Source organism: Coptis chinensis, chromosome 8 (assembly GCF_015680905.1).
Source record: "Coptis chinensis isolate HL-2020 chromosome 8, ASM1568090v1, whole genome shotgun sequence".
Lineage (NCBI taxonomy): Eukaryota > Viridiplantae > Streptophyta > Magnoliopsida > Ranunculales > Ranunculaceae > Coptis > Coptis chinensis.
In genome coordinates, this window is record NC_141463.1 from 24,267,102 (window position 1) to 24,282,216 (window position 15,115).

At 37.4% G+C, this 15,115-nt stretch overlaps 1 protein-coding gene across 3 annotated transcripts in view; it reads right to left on the reverse strand.

Annotated features, from left to right (window-relative positions):
- Window positions 1-14: 14 nt before the first annotated feature.
- The window catches only part of LOC147480698 (calcium-dependent lipid-binding family protein), an 80,780-nt gene continuing 65,679 nt past the window's right edge, over window positions 15-15,115 (reverse strand). For 2 of the 3 annotated variants that reach the window (XM_086577919.1, XM_086577918.1), the window contains exons 49-64: window positions 14,289-15,113; window positions 14,118-14,194; window positions 12,536-12,989; window positions 12,336-12,422; window positions 11,526-11,678; window positions 11,245-11,429; window positions 7,331-7,858; window positions 7,002-7,182; window positions 6,763-6,905; window positions 6,530-6,656; window positions 5,559-5,780; window positions 4,683-5,039; window positions 2,935-3,093; window positions 2,562-2,849; window positions 1,395-1,638; window positions 15-869 (exon numbers count right to left, since the gene is read on the reverse strand). In XM_086577919.1, the coding sequence (XP_086434045.1) occupies window positions 1,489-1,638; window positions 2,562-2,849; window positions 2,935-3,093; window positions 4,683-5,039; window positions 5,559-5,780; window positions 6,530-6,656; window positions 6,763-6,905; window positions 7,002-7,182; window positions 7,331-7,858; window positions 11,245-11,429; window positions 11,526-11,678; window positions 12,336-12,422; window positions 12,536-12,989; window positions 14,118-14,194; window positions 14,289-15,113 (3,936 nt within the window). In that variant the 3' untranslated portion in view covers window positions 15-869; window positions 1,395-1,488. Of the gene's footprint in view, window positions 870-1,394; window positions 1,639-2,561; window positions 2,850-2,934; window positions 3,094-4,328; window positions 4,450-4,682; window positions 5,040-5,558; window positions 5,781-6,529; window positions 6,657-6,762; window positions 6,906-7,001; window positions 7,183-7,330; window positions 7,859-11,244; window positions 11,430-11,525; window positions 11,679-12,335; window positions 12,423-12,535; window positions 12,990-14,117; window positions 14,195-14,288; window positions 15,114-15,115 lie in introns of those variants that run through there. The other variant, XM_086577920.1, reaches the window with a different exon arrangement.

Consider the following 15,115-nt stretch of genomic DNA (forward strand, 5'->3'; position numbering starts at 1 on the left):
TACTTCGAACAGCATTGTGTTATATCAAGAACATGAGTTATTCTATTGACAAATTCTAATCACCTTACATTTATTCAAATACGGTATCGCAACATTAACACATACTTCGAACAACATTGTGTTATATCAAGAACATGAGTCATTCTGTTGACAAATTATAATCACACTTTACGTTTTATAATAAATAATACACATCAAACTTTTATATAATAATAATAATAAAAACAAAAAAAAGCAAAATTCTAATCTTATATGACTCTTCCTCCAATCTATCCTTATTCGCAGCAACCCACTCTTGATACTGCTTCAAAAAAACCTTATACCTCTCAAAAATATATATAGAGAACACCAGTGTTTGATTTCAATTGCAAGACATAAAAAGTGTGGAATTGGTGTAGAGTTGGACATTGAGGAATTGGTGTTTGATTTGGAATTGGTGTTTGATTTCGATTGCAAGACATAAAGGAGGAATGGCTAAATAATAACAAAAGAGAGATTGCAATTTGCCTACTTGAGAGTTGAGGAGGCTTCCGAAAGACCCGCCTATTATATAGTGTAGAGATTTTTACGTCAACCCAAAGGAGTGAGTATCACGTGGTGGCGTCCTTGTCTGAAGTTGCAATGCGAAACAGACAGTGCAGCAAATTTCCGATGCAAAATGCTACAAGGACAGCTACTGGAACCTAGGGATTATGCTATCTAATGACCTTTACAGAACTATTTACATGACGATTAGATACACATTTACAATTCATTCCGCTTATATACAAGGAAAATATTACAGTTCCAATTTCTTAGAGTCAAAGCTCATTGCTCAGTTAGTTGCCTCTTTGACAAGCAGCTTGCGCTCGGAGGCCCGCCTCCATTACCTGCAATATGTCACTTTGTAAGGCTACATTTAGTTAAGAGTAAGGAAATGGGAAATCTAGTGTTCACATTTATGCCAGGGAGTCGATGCATCTGTTTAATACCATTGCACTGTGTTTCCAGCCGAGGGCATGTCTTAAAGTGTTATTCTTATCCTAAGATGACAAGTGCGAAAGTATAAGACGAAGGAAATATGACAAATAAACAATTGACAGCCATATATGAATGCAAGGAGGGGCATGGGTTTTCTGAAGGACCCCTTCACTGCCTCTACAGACTGGCATGTCGCTATAGGAATCTGATGTCTCTATGGTCGTGCACATTGAAGATTCCTTGGCTCTAATGGTCAGATTCAGATTGTCAAACCAAACTCCTACCAGTTGGATACACAATTTTCAGAAAATACGCATCTAGAAATGGTTGTCATTAAAAAGATTTTAAGCAAAAAAAAAAGCTTTGTAATTTGTTTCAAGAAAGAAGTTAAACAAACATAGCTCTAAAGAAACAACAGAAAATAGATTTAGCACCTGCTGTCAAAGCTGTGTATTTCAGGTGGCGTCACAAGCAAGAAATAAGTACTTGTGGACATAGCTAGAGCACAGTGCTTCTGCTCCGGTTCAATCAAGCTGTGCTACTGCCAAAAGTTGACCTTAGAGGAACTGACAGTGGCAATTGTTGTGTACTCCAGCTGCCTAGCCCTTCCTTTGGGATGACTTCTGAGGCACCATCAATGCTTGGTGAATAGGGTTTCATCACTTTCTTCCGCATTGCCTGTATAAGATGCACATATAAAGAACTAATTCATTGCATACCATGGATTTTTTTGGTGGATTCCAGTTTGACATCAATTTAACTCTGACCTTTCATACAAAAATCTATTTCTCACTACAAAAGGCCAGACAAGCAACTGATAGGTCCAGAGTAGACAGGCACCCATTAGACAATCTTACAGTACAGTGATGTTGTATCTATTAAATCCTTCCTAGGAGTCCTAGCATAGCATATGTTATTCCAGTTTCTACACTTCTAAGACATTGGTATAGAAAATCCTCAAAATAACATGATCTTTTGGCTGATGACATTTTTGCCCTCCTTTAAAAGACTGCATTTCTGGGCATCAAGGATAAGCATGTGCCTCATGCAAAACTTTGTTCTGAAATATGTTGGGGTTAATTCGTACCAAGGCAAGCTTTTCCCAAACTACACGGGTGTACCATAATTAGAGTATTACTTAGTGTTACAGATAGCTGATAGTAGCCTGATGCAGTCAAAATCATGTTTGGACATTTGGAAGACGACACAAGGAAAATAGTTACAGAATGCATTGACAACTAAAACATCACAATCGATATGAAGAAATAATTTCCATATTTTGAGATATAAGAGCTTGAGAGAGAAACCCTTTGCTTATTACAATATGTATAGGACAAAGAAAGTTACTTTTAAGCAAACGTTGAGCAGCGTTTTCGAAACATTACCAAAAGTACGGAAAAGTATTATTTGGATATGTATAATTCCTGTTCTTTTTGGGTAGCAGTAAAAAGCGTGAATATTTGAAGTACTCTTCAATAATACCTCAGTTTTAAACATTTTAGCAAAAATACGAAAGATTCGAGCATTAAAAGCGAATTAAACTGCAGATTTATAACATGGGGGTGTATCGGATTGTTAGATACAGAAGTATTAATGAGTACCTTAGAGTGGTTTGGTCCATAAATGTTCATCGCTTGGTCAATAGCGCAATAAACTTCAAAGGCCTGTGGAGAATTACGGTTGCACTTTATGATACGTATATTTTCCTTAGTGTCTGTAGTTCTCATCTTTAAGTAGAGGATAAGCCGTGAAGGTGGTGAGTTTGGGGGGTCTTTTTTCCCATGAGTCAATTCCATTGTCGCAAAGTCATCCCACAGCACATCCCACAGCACTGAACACGGATCTCTTGCAGGGCTGAACTTCCTCTGAGCAATGATGTTGGACGGTAGCTGTTAAATTGACAAGCACGAAACATCAGTTGGGAGATGAAGGGAAGAAAATTTGGGTATAAAAATTACTGCCAAAAGGACTGACTTGTAATAGTAAAACTCTTCGATGAGTGACTACAATGATTTTTCCTTTTCGAAGTAGAAAGTGATCTTCATAAGAATCAGACAAAGCAAATTTCCCCCGGACTTTAAAGAGATCAACTTGGCCTAAAAATGCACCAGACTCAGCTAGCTGCAAGATTACCTGCTTTCCTTAAATAAAACAGAGATTCAGAAGCTACTTTCTTCAAAATGTTGAAAGTAATCAACAAAATAACACATTGTTATGAACAATAAAACATGCATGTGAGTGTTTGACTTCAGAAGCTCCAACCTGGGATTATAATATTCGTCAAGTTAAGCAACTAATAACTTGGACACTTGGACTATAAAAGACCTCTCGGCTCTTGCAATTTTCCATTCGACTAACAACTCCTATTGTGCTTCAGTGCTTACTTTATAAGGTAAGTCAAAAGTCCATGGGATTTTCAAAATCATGGCCATCCAACTAGGACTTTTTCATAAGATTTTCTTTTGAAGCATTAACCTATTAGATATTTTTCAACAAGCCACCCACTTTGCTTCTGATTCTCCCTCACCCCAAAAAAAAAAATAAATTAAAAATAAACAAAGGAAAAAAGAAAATAGGAAAAGAAAGACAGCAAGAGGTGTGATGCCTTTCCCCAGAGAGCCCATAAGGTCAGACGGTAAAACTTGTAAGACTTCATCTTTCTAAAATTTACTGCTGATTCTTCCTTTTTGTTTTGTGTGCACCATATTGTAATCAGTTCAGATCTACTGGATAGCATACCTTAAACGTTGTTTAACAAAGGACGCTGAACTGATAATTGAAATGAACATTTTCAGTTTTCTTGTTAGTTGTTACTATGATCAGGGATGGACCTAAAGGTTGGTCGCAGCTACCCACACAACTGACAGAGCATATGTAACAAGCCTGAGTATGAACCTTTAAAGTTTGAAAATCTATTCTTGTCTCTTACCTATTAAAATTACTCTAGTTCTATTCCTCCTGCCCAACAATGATAAGCCAACTTATTTTGATAATGTTGAAAGTGCATTATGGATTCGTTGAAGCTGCAAGTATGAGACAGCGTTTTGAAAAGTTCCCTTCCATTTTCTCACTAGTTATTAGTGAAAGACGATCACATGGATTTTATTATAACCTGCATTTTCAACTAACTAATTTATATCTATGATTTTTGAAGCCATTGTATATATATAAATTACGACTTTTGAAGCCATTGCATACAAGGAATTTGAGATGATGGTGCAAACTATCTAACTAAAAAATTAGCGCTGTCATTTTTCATCATTTAATCAAATAATAGGCAATCAGAAAAATGTTAACATCCTCAGTTAAAATCCTGGGTCCATCCTTGACTATGAGTCTATGACATTATCAATTATCTCAGATGTCACCTGTTTTTGCTCAATTGTCTTTTGTCAAAAATCAACGAACTTCTCATCCCTGCAACCATCAACTTTTTATCTCCTTAAAATTATGTTGAGATTTATAATCCCACATCGGGTGTCTAAAGCCCTGCACAATTGGTTTTGAGTTAACCTGGAGTTATGATAAATGACACCACCCATTTCCCGTTAATTTCATATTTCTGTAAATCTATTCCCATTTTATTTCGGGGTTATTTACTTATTTATATATTTAAAACTGTAAACACTTGCTCGCATTTTTTGCTTACAATTTAAACGGATTATAGGATGGAACACTAACACTTGTGCAATATAACCACAATAGGGAGTTAGTAACTGGACCTGTCCTTGTGCTTTGTATTCATCATAGGGGCGAATCAAATTATCCCCACTGATAACTCGAGGCAACCGTCTGCGCAGCAATTGCTCCTCTGAAGTAATCGCAGATATTATTTTCATTCGCACTGCATTAGCACCTTCAGTAGTTTTAGATAAAAGATCAAGGACCCCACTCACGGGCTGTGCAGCTGCTCCTATTATTCCTTTACCAACACCTTGAACAAAACCCTCAACACCAGAAGATTTTGCACCTTCAAGAGGCTTTGTTAAAATGCCAGTGACTCCTCTGAAAAAACCTTTAGCAAGGGCTCCACCTCCCTCTCTGATAACATCACCGATGTCCCCCACAGCTTTGCTTTCCTGCAAGAGGAATTTTTTATTGAGGAAAACATGGCTGCCCATAAAAAAGTTATCAATGCCTATAATATTTTTGCAGGTCCATACTCCAGATGGTTAAAGAAACATGCATGTGTCCATAATGTCATACCATGTTAAAGTTCTGAGTCATACAAATGGTTTCTACTATTAGAACACCTTTTATAGTAAAGCCATGAATCAGACCTTTCCTGCTAAAGATACAATAGTGGAAGTGGGTAGAATAGAAGAAAATTATCAACAGAATAAGAAACATCAAAATTCTACTATTCAGAAATTAAAACACATGATTAAAACCATATTGATATTTGCTCAAACCAGATAGATCCTAGATCTGATAAAACGAATGGTTGTTCAGTGATGCAGATTTATGGAACTAGCATGTCATCCTTCAAGCCTATTTATAACTGATTCTTTTTTTTTTACCCTTTTCTTCTTCCTTTATCTCTTCCCCTCAAACAATTCAACACAAAATAGTTATAGTTCATGCAAGGAGTAAAAAACCTGTCTCTGCCGGCTCTGTATGAACTTCTTATCCATTGACAAAGCTGCTACACCTTTACTCATATGTCCTAGCGCACTGCTTGCATTACCAAGTATATCAACACCAGAAAGAAGCTGAAGAGGTTGACTGAGAAGATCCTTCTGAACATTTGAAAAGGCGGTACTAATCAGAGCACTCTGCCGCATGCATATGTCTTCATGAAACCTCTGATTAATCCTGACCTGATATATACACAAGAAAACACCTTACATCTCATGGGAAATCTTTGCCAAGACAAAATAAGACATTGATGTGAAAATTCATAGACTGCTATCACTCTCTTTTAACTCTCATGAAATACTATTTAACAAACAAGACATCAACGCCAAAAATCACACAAGTTAGTGGCATAGTGGAAGAGGGTTTAAGCCTTGAACAAATAAGTTAAAATAAAATAACTCTTGAGGATTAAAATTCAGAAAATAGAGTTTGGATAATACATTACTTATTCCTTGCTTTATAATGACCGGTGGAACTTCTATTTATTATTTCTTAGTTGGATTGTGGGAACGGAAGGAGTTGAGGGAGTTGGAGGCGGGTGGTAACATGAATGATGGTCTTGCTGCTGTTTGAACATAGGGTTGTTAGACCTTTGATGCTCGGGTTTTGAGTTTATTCCTTTGCTAGCTTAGCTTCTGTGTGTGTGGGTGTGTTTTCTTTTTTCTTTTTTTTTTGGGTTTTATTCTCCCGAGCAGGTTAATTTTCCGATGGGTCAGACAAAATGAGTACTAGGTTTCAACCATTTGCATTTGTAAACTTCTTTTTTATTTCTTTCTTTTCTTTTTCGGAGGTCTCGTCTGTTGTGAGACAGTGACAGGGCTTGGCAACCCAGCTAGACTATTGGGCTATTGGTTTCCATAAACTTGCATTGTACAAGTAAAGTGGAGACATCAAACTACCATTTCTGATGACTAAAATAATCAAGACTTACTGGCATATTTTCAGTGTTCCCCAGCGCAGTCATCAAAGATGACCAAAACCCAAGCACACCTCTTGGCCGTTGAGTTGGTGACATTGCCATTGACACTTTCAATCGGATCTCAGAGATGTTCAGTACTCTGTTTTACAGGAAACATTTTTATTGCTTTTAGATACTTTAAGTAATCAAATACCGCAGAAAAACACAGATGGATTTGCTCACAATTTAAAATGTTCTTTGCATACCCGATCTGTACAATTGGATCAACTGAAACAGCAGTTGTATGTGCTTTATATAACCTGCTAGGGTTAACTTTCTGGATCATTTCATGAAGGCGCCATATGATTGGTTCGTGAATATTCACCAAAAAGGCAGAATTCTCGGGACCCTAGGTTGAAAGTAAAAACCCATAGCATTTAAATAAGGGAAACACAACATATAACATAACGCAAGCAATTGCTATAATCAATGCAAGATTATCTACCACATGGAAACCAATATATGGGTAGATCCAATGGTCAAGCGGACCATTTGATTGCATAGTCAAGGACAACTTTAAGATGCTATCAAGCTGTTCCCCAACTCTCTGTGGCCTGAAGAGAACAGGCGTCGGAGACAGTGGCATCTGATTATCTACTTGTAAGGAATGCATCCGTAACTTAAATCTGCCACACACAATACAGAAGTTATTAAAACAGAATTCAAAACGGAAGTGAAAGCAATGTAACCCAGTTCAAACAGAACTTCTGGGTATGATTGATGGAAAAACAAGAACTCCAGAAACAACTAACATTTGTTACAAAAAAAGCTTACCTACTAATTCCAGAGCCCAAACCAGTTGAACAAGACAAAGATAGATTCTGCACTGATAAGTATAGTATCTCCTCAGGGGTATGATCAATAATAGACAATCCCAGATCTGAGAGTTCAATAATAACATGAAATTCAGAATCTGTGTGGGATAGTGATTGCTTGTTTTGAAAATCATTTCCAGAAAGTTTTGGAATGCTTCTGTGAACGGTAACAGAGAGTTCATTTTCCGGCATCCAGTCAGTGATCTTGACTACATTTGTCTTTTCTTCTTTTGAGACAGTAACTCGTACAGCACTACAAGGGCCAACATTTACACTAATCGGCTGGTGGTCAGATATCTCGTCAATATTATATTTCCCCGACTTTAATGGATCAGCTCCATCAACCAAAATTTCCAGTAGTCTTTGCCTACCAAGATCTTCCCATAAGAACAAAGCCGCTGAATTAGGTAAAAGATACTTCCAAGAATCAATGTCACCAACCACTTGTCGGAACCGTATAGGTAGGAACATAGAACGGTTTTCTATCCTGTTATCCAGGGAAGAGTTAGCATGGAACAGAGAAAGCTAGAGAGTATACACATAACCCCATTACAATCAGAGCAAACTAAAACCTTATTACCACAGATTTAGATACCATAAAATTCCAGAGTGGCATCTAATAAAACTATAAGAAGCTCTCAGTCCGTATGATATTCCGTAACCTATATTGCTTCAATTCATCGGAGAGAAGAGGCGAACATAAGGACATATCGATATCCATGTCAGGTAGAAAGTATACGAACACATGTTCCAGTTCTAATACACACAATGTGTAAATCCAACAGAGTGTCAGACAATAAAAACTATAGACAAGACACAAACCCACTCAGAGTGACTTAGCACGTCTCTGATACATGCCTCTGACAAGGAGAACTTGATGAAGGTCATGATGTGTAACAAGTTCCAGAAGAAATGGGAAAAGCAAATTACATTCCAAACCTTTAAAACTGGAGTTGCAAATTGCAAAGTTACCTTCTTAATGGATTTTGTCCTGTGTTCATCGTAAACACTTTCAGAATTGTAGAAAAAGCAGACGTTAAATCTAATTATATCGGATAGGAGACTGATAAAAAAAAATGAGGTCAGGACGATGATATGGGCTGGAAAAATACACATGTTGAGGAAAGAAAAGTTTAACAAGTGAAGGTCCATGTGGGGTTTAAAAGATTTAAATTTTGCTTGCAGAATGATGCTTACATTTTAATGAACATTTGAACAAAATTTACTAGAATTTCAGATTTGGTCCAAATTTAGCCCTATTTTGAATTCTGGTTGTCTAGGATTTGTTTCCACAAAGAATTTTTATATTTCAAAACATTGTTCGAATCAAAGAAACCTCATCTTAAAATTCTTAATGTAATAGTGAGTTTTCACTTGATTAAGGAATTAGACACTGTTATCTTCAGTAATCTTCCCGAGTATGGACACAGTTTTCAAGTTTCCCCTGGAGTATTGAGCAAAACACCAACCTTCCAGGAGAACCTATAACGAACGAGAGTATGACTGGCCAGCTCTCCATGACTCCATCTGACACACACAAAGGACAGAATTTTCTTCCTTCTAATCAGGTTCCTTAAACTTTTCTTTTTATCGGTAAAATTCACTTTGTGTTTATAATAATGATTGCAAAGATCACAATGACTTTGGATCCAAGTAGCAAGGAGCTACTCGCCAATATCACACTCGCCCGGCCCGGCATGTTAACCGAGTCCCCTAAGCGGGTTGGTTAACTACAAGATCGTTTCTGCACTTTGGCAAGTAGCAACCCAGTTGACTCGGCCGATTTTGCCTAAACCCGTTTAAACTGGCTGGTTTAAACTGGGGCACCAAGGTAGATTAGTACCATAGGAAATTTTAAAAACCATTTTGTTTCAGCTGGAGGTTCAAACCTTTAAGCTCTTATAAGAGTACCCATGTCTATTCCAGGACCTACCATGCCAACCATCTACTTGTGACAGTATTTGGTCTATATTAATATTAATATGAATTAGCACGCAGGAAAAATAATGTTTCAAAGATATATATGTTGGTTAGAAGGGTTTGATCTCAGGTCTCCTTTGAAAGAGAAAGCCACACCAACCAATTCTACCAACTAACATCTTCTGCTAGATAAAGAATAAGTATATGCTACTAATATTAGTTATAATAGTTTATGCAGTTCTACCCATTGACCCATTGGTTGGACCACCAACCCAGTGACCCGGTACCTCTGCTGGATTGGGGTCCAGGATGGGTCTAACAACACCGACTCCAACAAAAGAAAGCAACTCTATGTGGGACAGAGTTGTTCCAAATCCACTTGAATGTAAATATTGTGAACCTTAGTCCTTTTCTAAGCACCACATTCCATCCCACTACATTAACACCATTTTCCATGTAGTTCGAAAAAAGAGTTTTTTTTATTTGAAGTAACTTTGTAGATTCCACCAAATTGTTCTTTAAGCGAGGTCTACCCCACCCAAACGTCATCCCAAAAAAATTCAACTAGCTGGTACCGCAAAGGAACGACACCAAACTGATTTCTAAGTTCATTGATCAACCATTTTCGCTCTCCCTCCCCTTTCCTCCACGCTTCTCCATATCTCCAAAGCCAGTTACCCAACAAAGCTAGAACCGTTAACAAAATAAAAATTACAACCCAAACCACTGTCTTCTTTAGAAAGGTACACTCTATCCCATTTGACAAAGTGAATCTTCAACTTATCTCCTTCAATACCCCATAAGAATCTTCTAAATAATTTTTCCAAATGTTTCACCACCCCAAAGGAACAAGGTAAACTGAAAGATACATAATCAAAGTCAATGGCCTCCCTTTAGAGAGACACTTAGTTTGCCACCCCGAGAAGCAACTTTCTCTATCACCTTGCTCCAAATACCCTAGATTTGCTTTTAGCTCCCAAAGGCAGAGCCAAATATGTAAGAGGAAAAGATTCAACAAAACCCAACACATTAGTAATTTTTCTCAACTTATCCACCACACCAACACTTATATCTTAGACTTGGACAAGTTGATCTTGAGGTCGAAAACTATCTCAAACCATGCGAGAAGGTTCTTGAGTGCACGAACATTCTCCACCGTGGCACTAATGAAGAACATTGAATCGTCCGCAAATTGCAAGTGTGAAAAAGATATGTACCCTTCCTAATTAGATACTTTGAAACCAACAAACACACCATCATCTACTAGCAAAGTAGTCATCCTAGTAAGAACTTCAGTTCCTTAAACCTTAGAAGCATCCGACTCTAAACCAATTGGCAATGAATGGAGCGAGCCCATTATTTATTTATTACTATGAGGGCCTTTAGACCCCCGATATGGGATAATAAAGCACAACACGCCCCCTGCATGTGTGGCCTATCTTGAGCCAAACACGTAGACAATTTTTTCATGGCTGACATAGAGTACATCGGCCCTTTGGGTAAGAGATATAGCCCTCTCTGATACCATCTTAAACTTTAGGAGCATATAACTCAAAACCAATTGGCAATGAGTGGAACGGCCCTAGGATTTATCTATTACTATACAAGTATTAATATGGGATTAGAAATATCAAAAAGGTTATCAGAGGAAATGATCTTATTCAGAGCGGGACACCACATGTAAACCTTTGATGCCATTCTAGAGTTGCAAACAAAGGTGCTCAGAAACTCCTGGATAAGAGTAGGACACTTCTGAGGCTGAAGGAACAGTAAAGTAGAAAGATTTAGGGAACAGTAACTACGTCAGATTCTTACATCGATATGTTTCAAATTAATTTCCCTGTTTTTCACATCCCAGGGTTCACCAGATGTCAATCGAAATAAGATAACATATGGTCAAGATGCCTAATAATTAAAAGATTTTCAAGAGAAACAATTAAAAGTATGCTTTACCTGTAGGGGCTTGACAGCGAAGCAAGGCGGAAAACAACTTCATAGCTTGAATCTTTTGTACCACTACGTACTTCTACTCTTAGTTGCAATTCTTCACAATTCAAATCGTTCTTCAAGAAGACACACATAACACCTTCACTTCCAATGCTAAATGGTGTACTCCATTTGTATCCATCCAACCGTAGCTAAAATATAGAGAAAACTCTGTTAAAAATTCATGAAAATACATTGCATGTTTCAGTAGAGAGTTATTCAAGCAAATAACAAAGACATGTGGTTACCTTCAACAGTTCAGTATTTCCTGCAGAATTCCATTTAAATGGTTTCGGATCAATGGGGTGAAACCACTCCTCTCTTTCAGTGTTGACTTGCTGCAAAGAAAGACTCCGTCCAACCCTATTTATAAAAAAACACTGTGGTTGAAAATGAACAACCTGCATGTATGTCAAATTTAGCATTTGTTAATGACTTGATTCAAGGAAAAAAGGACAGGATCACAGGAGAAATATCTACTTATTCATCTTACAATAATATGGTATTAAGTTATTAACACGTCATTGAAAAGATGGAGAAGAAACACAATCAGGATTCTTTAACACATCTTGATGTTCTGGGATTCAAATGATGTTTAGAATCTTAACCAAAGAAGATAACAGGGAAAGTTTATTGCACAACCTGAGATGCTGCTTTCTAAAGTGGAAAATGCTACTGGACTTCAGGTATGAAATCTATATAACATCTTTATTAGGTCTTCCTCAATAAATGCCTTCTTTAAAAAAATATTTTATTCCCAGACAATATTCATGAAATTTAATAAGATTTAAACTAACTTACATTGATACAGACAGAAATGTCTGTATTCGACACGGATACAAAGTGTCTGACACGGTGAAATCTTAAAACTTGAGGTATATCACATACAATGTGTACGATATGTGTCCGACACGGACACGTGGACACATACCGACACGGATCATTTTTGAAGTATGGTGTGTCCACGTAACATAAGTTTTAAATGTACTACCACATTGTTACCAAAAATTTGCCAACTCATAGCACAATAATTATTTTAATAAGTAAGAGAATTAAACCTTGGTTCTGTCTGATGTTGTGTTAAGTACAGCTGAAAGCTTGTAATAAGAACCATCAGAAGCAAATGCCCTTACATCAACCCTTTCCTGCAAAATCAATAAATTCCAAGAGCTTGAGTGTTTATTATGAAGCACAAACCACCTGAAGGCTCTAAAAAGTTGTACGAAATAGCAACTTCTAGTCAGTAGAGTTTCCGCACCTTCTTTTCCAGCTCTAGAAGTGAAATCCCTGGACTGTAATATTCAGAATGACGTAGAGCAACAGATATTCCAATTCGTGGTGATAGATGTGTATCATTTCGAGATGGCAATGACAAAACATTGCCACGGCCTACATAATCTTGAGGAGATAGCATTATAGGGTTTAAGCTTATGTCCTCAATATCCTCTAGGACTTGAATATTTCTTCTTGCACCTGGATTTCTCATAAGACTTGAGCTGGATGGACTTTTCAAAGCGACCTTTGCAGATTTAACTGCTCGAGCCAGTGAATGGATATCTGTCTCTACATTTTCAGAAGGTTCAATCTCTACCACTCGATATGTCAATGGTAGAGATGAATCATTACTAATCCAATATGGGACAAAAAACCTGATTGTTTTGGGTGCAGCATCAGTTCCCCCCATGTCACGTTCAATGTTAACTCGCAATCTCCTGTAATGTATTGAAAATGGGATTACTACTAAAACTTGAATAAAAAGTTACAGGCGAAAAAGCAATTTCCAGTTTGTAGATGTACACATCCTCACAAACACTTTCAACATCAACTTATTATACAATAGGTAGTGTTTTATTTACCAACCCGAGCCTAAAGCAAGACATGAAAATTCAAGCCAAAAGCCAACCCGAAGTCAGGTTTAACCCATCGGGCATGGGCTTAGCCGGCCCAAGTTGCACCTAATCTTTTTCCACCTATATATGACCACTTTGCCCAACAGTTAAAATATCTTTGAGTCAAAAGTGGTGCCTCTTGCTAAAAAATTAAGTCTTTAACATCTCCCTTCACCATATCATCACAAACGTTGTTGAGTGTGACAAGGAAGTGGAGCAAAGACGGGTAAGGAGAGAGAGCAAAGAAAGGGGTATCTAACGCCTGCTTTATATAACTGTTCACATTTTTGGGGAAAACATAGATACCTTGAAGGCTTGAAGGATATCAATAAAGAGATGCACTTAACAGTAGAAGATTCTTTATTTGTTCAAGAAAATGATAAACTCAACTAAATATCAAAACCCAGTATACCTTCCCTCGAAAACTTATGTACCTATATGTATGTCCCTCCAATCAAGAGTTGAACGAAGTTGAAGATGATAAACATTTTAGCTTATATCATTAATATTAATTTATTGAGATAACCACTCATCTCTGGGTCAGGCAAACCGTAACTGTCCTCAAAGAAGTTCGCAGTTGGCTCCTTCTGCTACTTGCCTCATTTAGTGTCCTGAATTATGAATGCTTCCGATTTTCCAAACATACAATTTACAGAAAAGAGATCCCAAAACATAGGTTGAACATTTTCTAGGTTCAGAACACAGAACGTAATAAATCAAAGAAGAATTTCTAACATACTATCTTGACCATTTTTTTTCCCCTTCTCGGGTCTGAATGAAGTTACCTTTCTTTAACAAGACTACATAGTCAAATTTGTTAAATGAGAAGGCATGTAGAAATCATTAGAGGAATTAAAGAATTAATAGATAAAGAAAACATTTCTTCCAAGACAAAAAAAATCAGAAACCTGGGTAGTTCTAATTATACAAAGAGGGAATTTGCTAATATACCTCTTACTTTGTCGATGAACCATCCAAAAGGATGAAACGTGGCTAAGAGAAGAAATGTCTAAAACCAGAACAGGGTCCTGAAAAAATTGCAAGAGATTAAGTCTTCGAACAGTATTATATAGAGTTTCGAGAGAAATACATTTTCATCTGTAACTAGACTTTTTCAGTTACCTTTTCCAAAACCCAGCCACCCTGAACAAACAATGTAAGGTAGATCGGCCTTCTCATATCTGCCGAATATATATGTACACTCCTACGAGAAGATATAATGCCATGCTGCCTTTCAATACTATTTCCATCTTTAGCTTTTTCCCATATTTTAAATTCTGCTGGACAAGGAAGTCTGTTCTCCAACTTCAAAGGAGAATTAATAGATATCTTCCAATCATAAACCGGTGCATTCAATTCTGTATGAAGAACCGAAGCATCTGTCCCCATGCTGAGCCAAAAGATTTGTTTACTACCAGTACTTGAACCACAGTTCAATAGGATATCCGTTTTCTGAAGCTGATTCAACTTAAACTGTAAATTAGTGAGTGCAGTTCCTGACTGTATGGTGCTTTGTCTAGAAAGATAACCCTGATCACTGAATGACTGGTCACTACCACAGGCATAACCAGAATCCACGGAAACTGTGCGACCCCAAGAGTATGAGGAATCATCATTTTCAACACACGGACGCACTTGTAAACACATGTCAGACTCCCTTCTCATACATTTCCAAGGTAAAACAGCTGATGATCCTGGACTTAATGCAGTGACAATGTTCTCGAAGCTATTATCTGAAATCAACTGCTGCCTCGTACGTACCCAACGCCTTTGGCGAACGACATCGACTGATGATTTTGTGCTTGATTTTGAAGAAATTGGAGGCCATTTTAAGCTCTGGTAGTCAGGACCATACACCCAACCATCACTGTCCACAAAGTGGGATTTATCAACAGTCCAAGTAGATGTCCACTTCCACCCAGAAGGGACTGTGGGCTCAAAGAAATCCT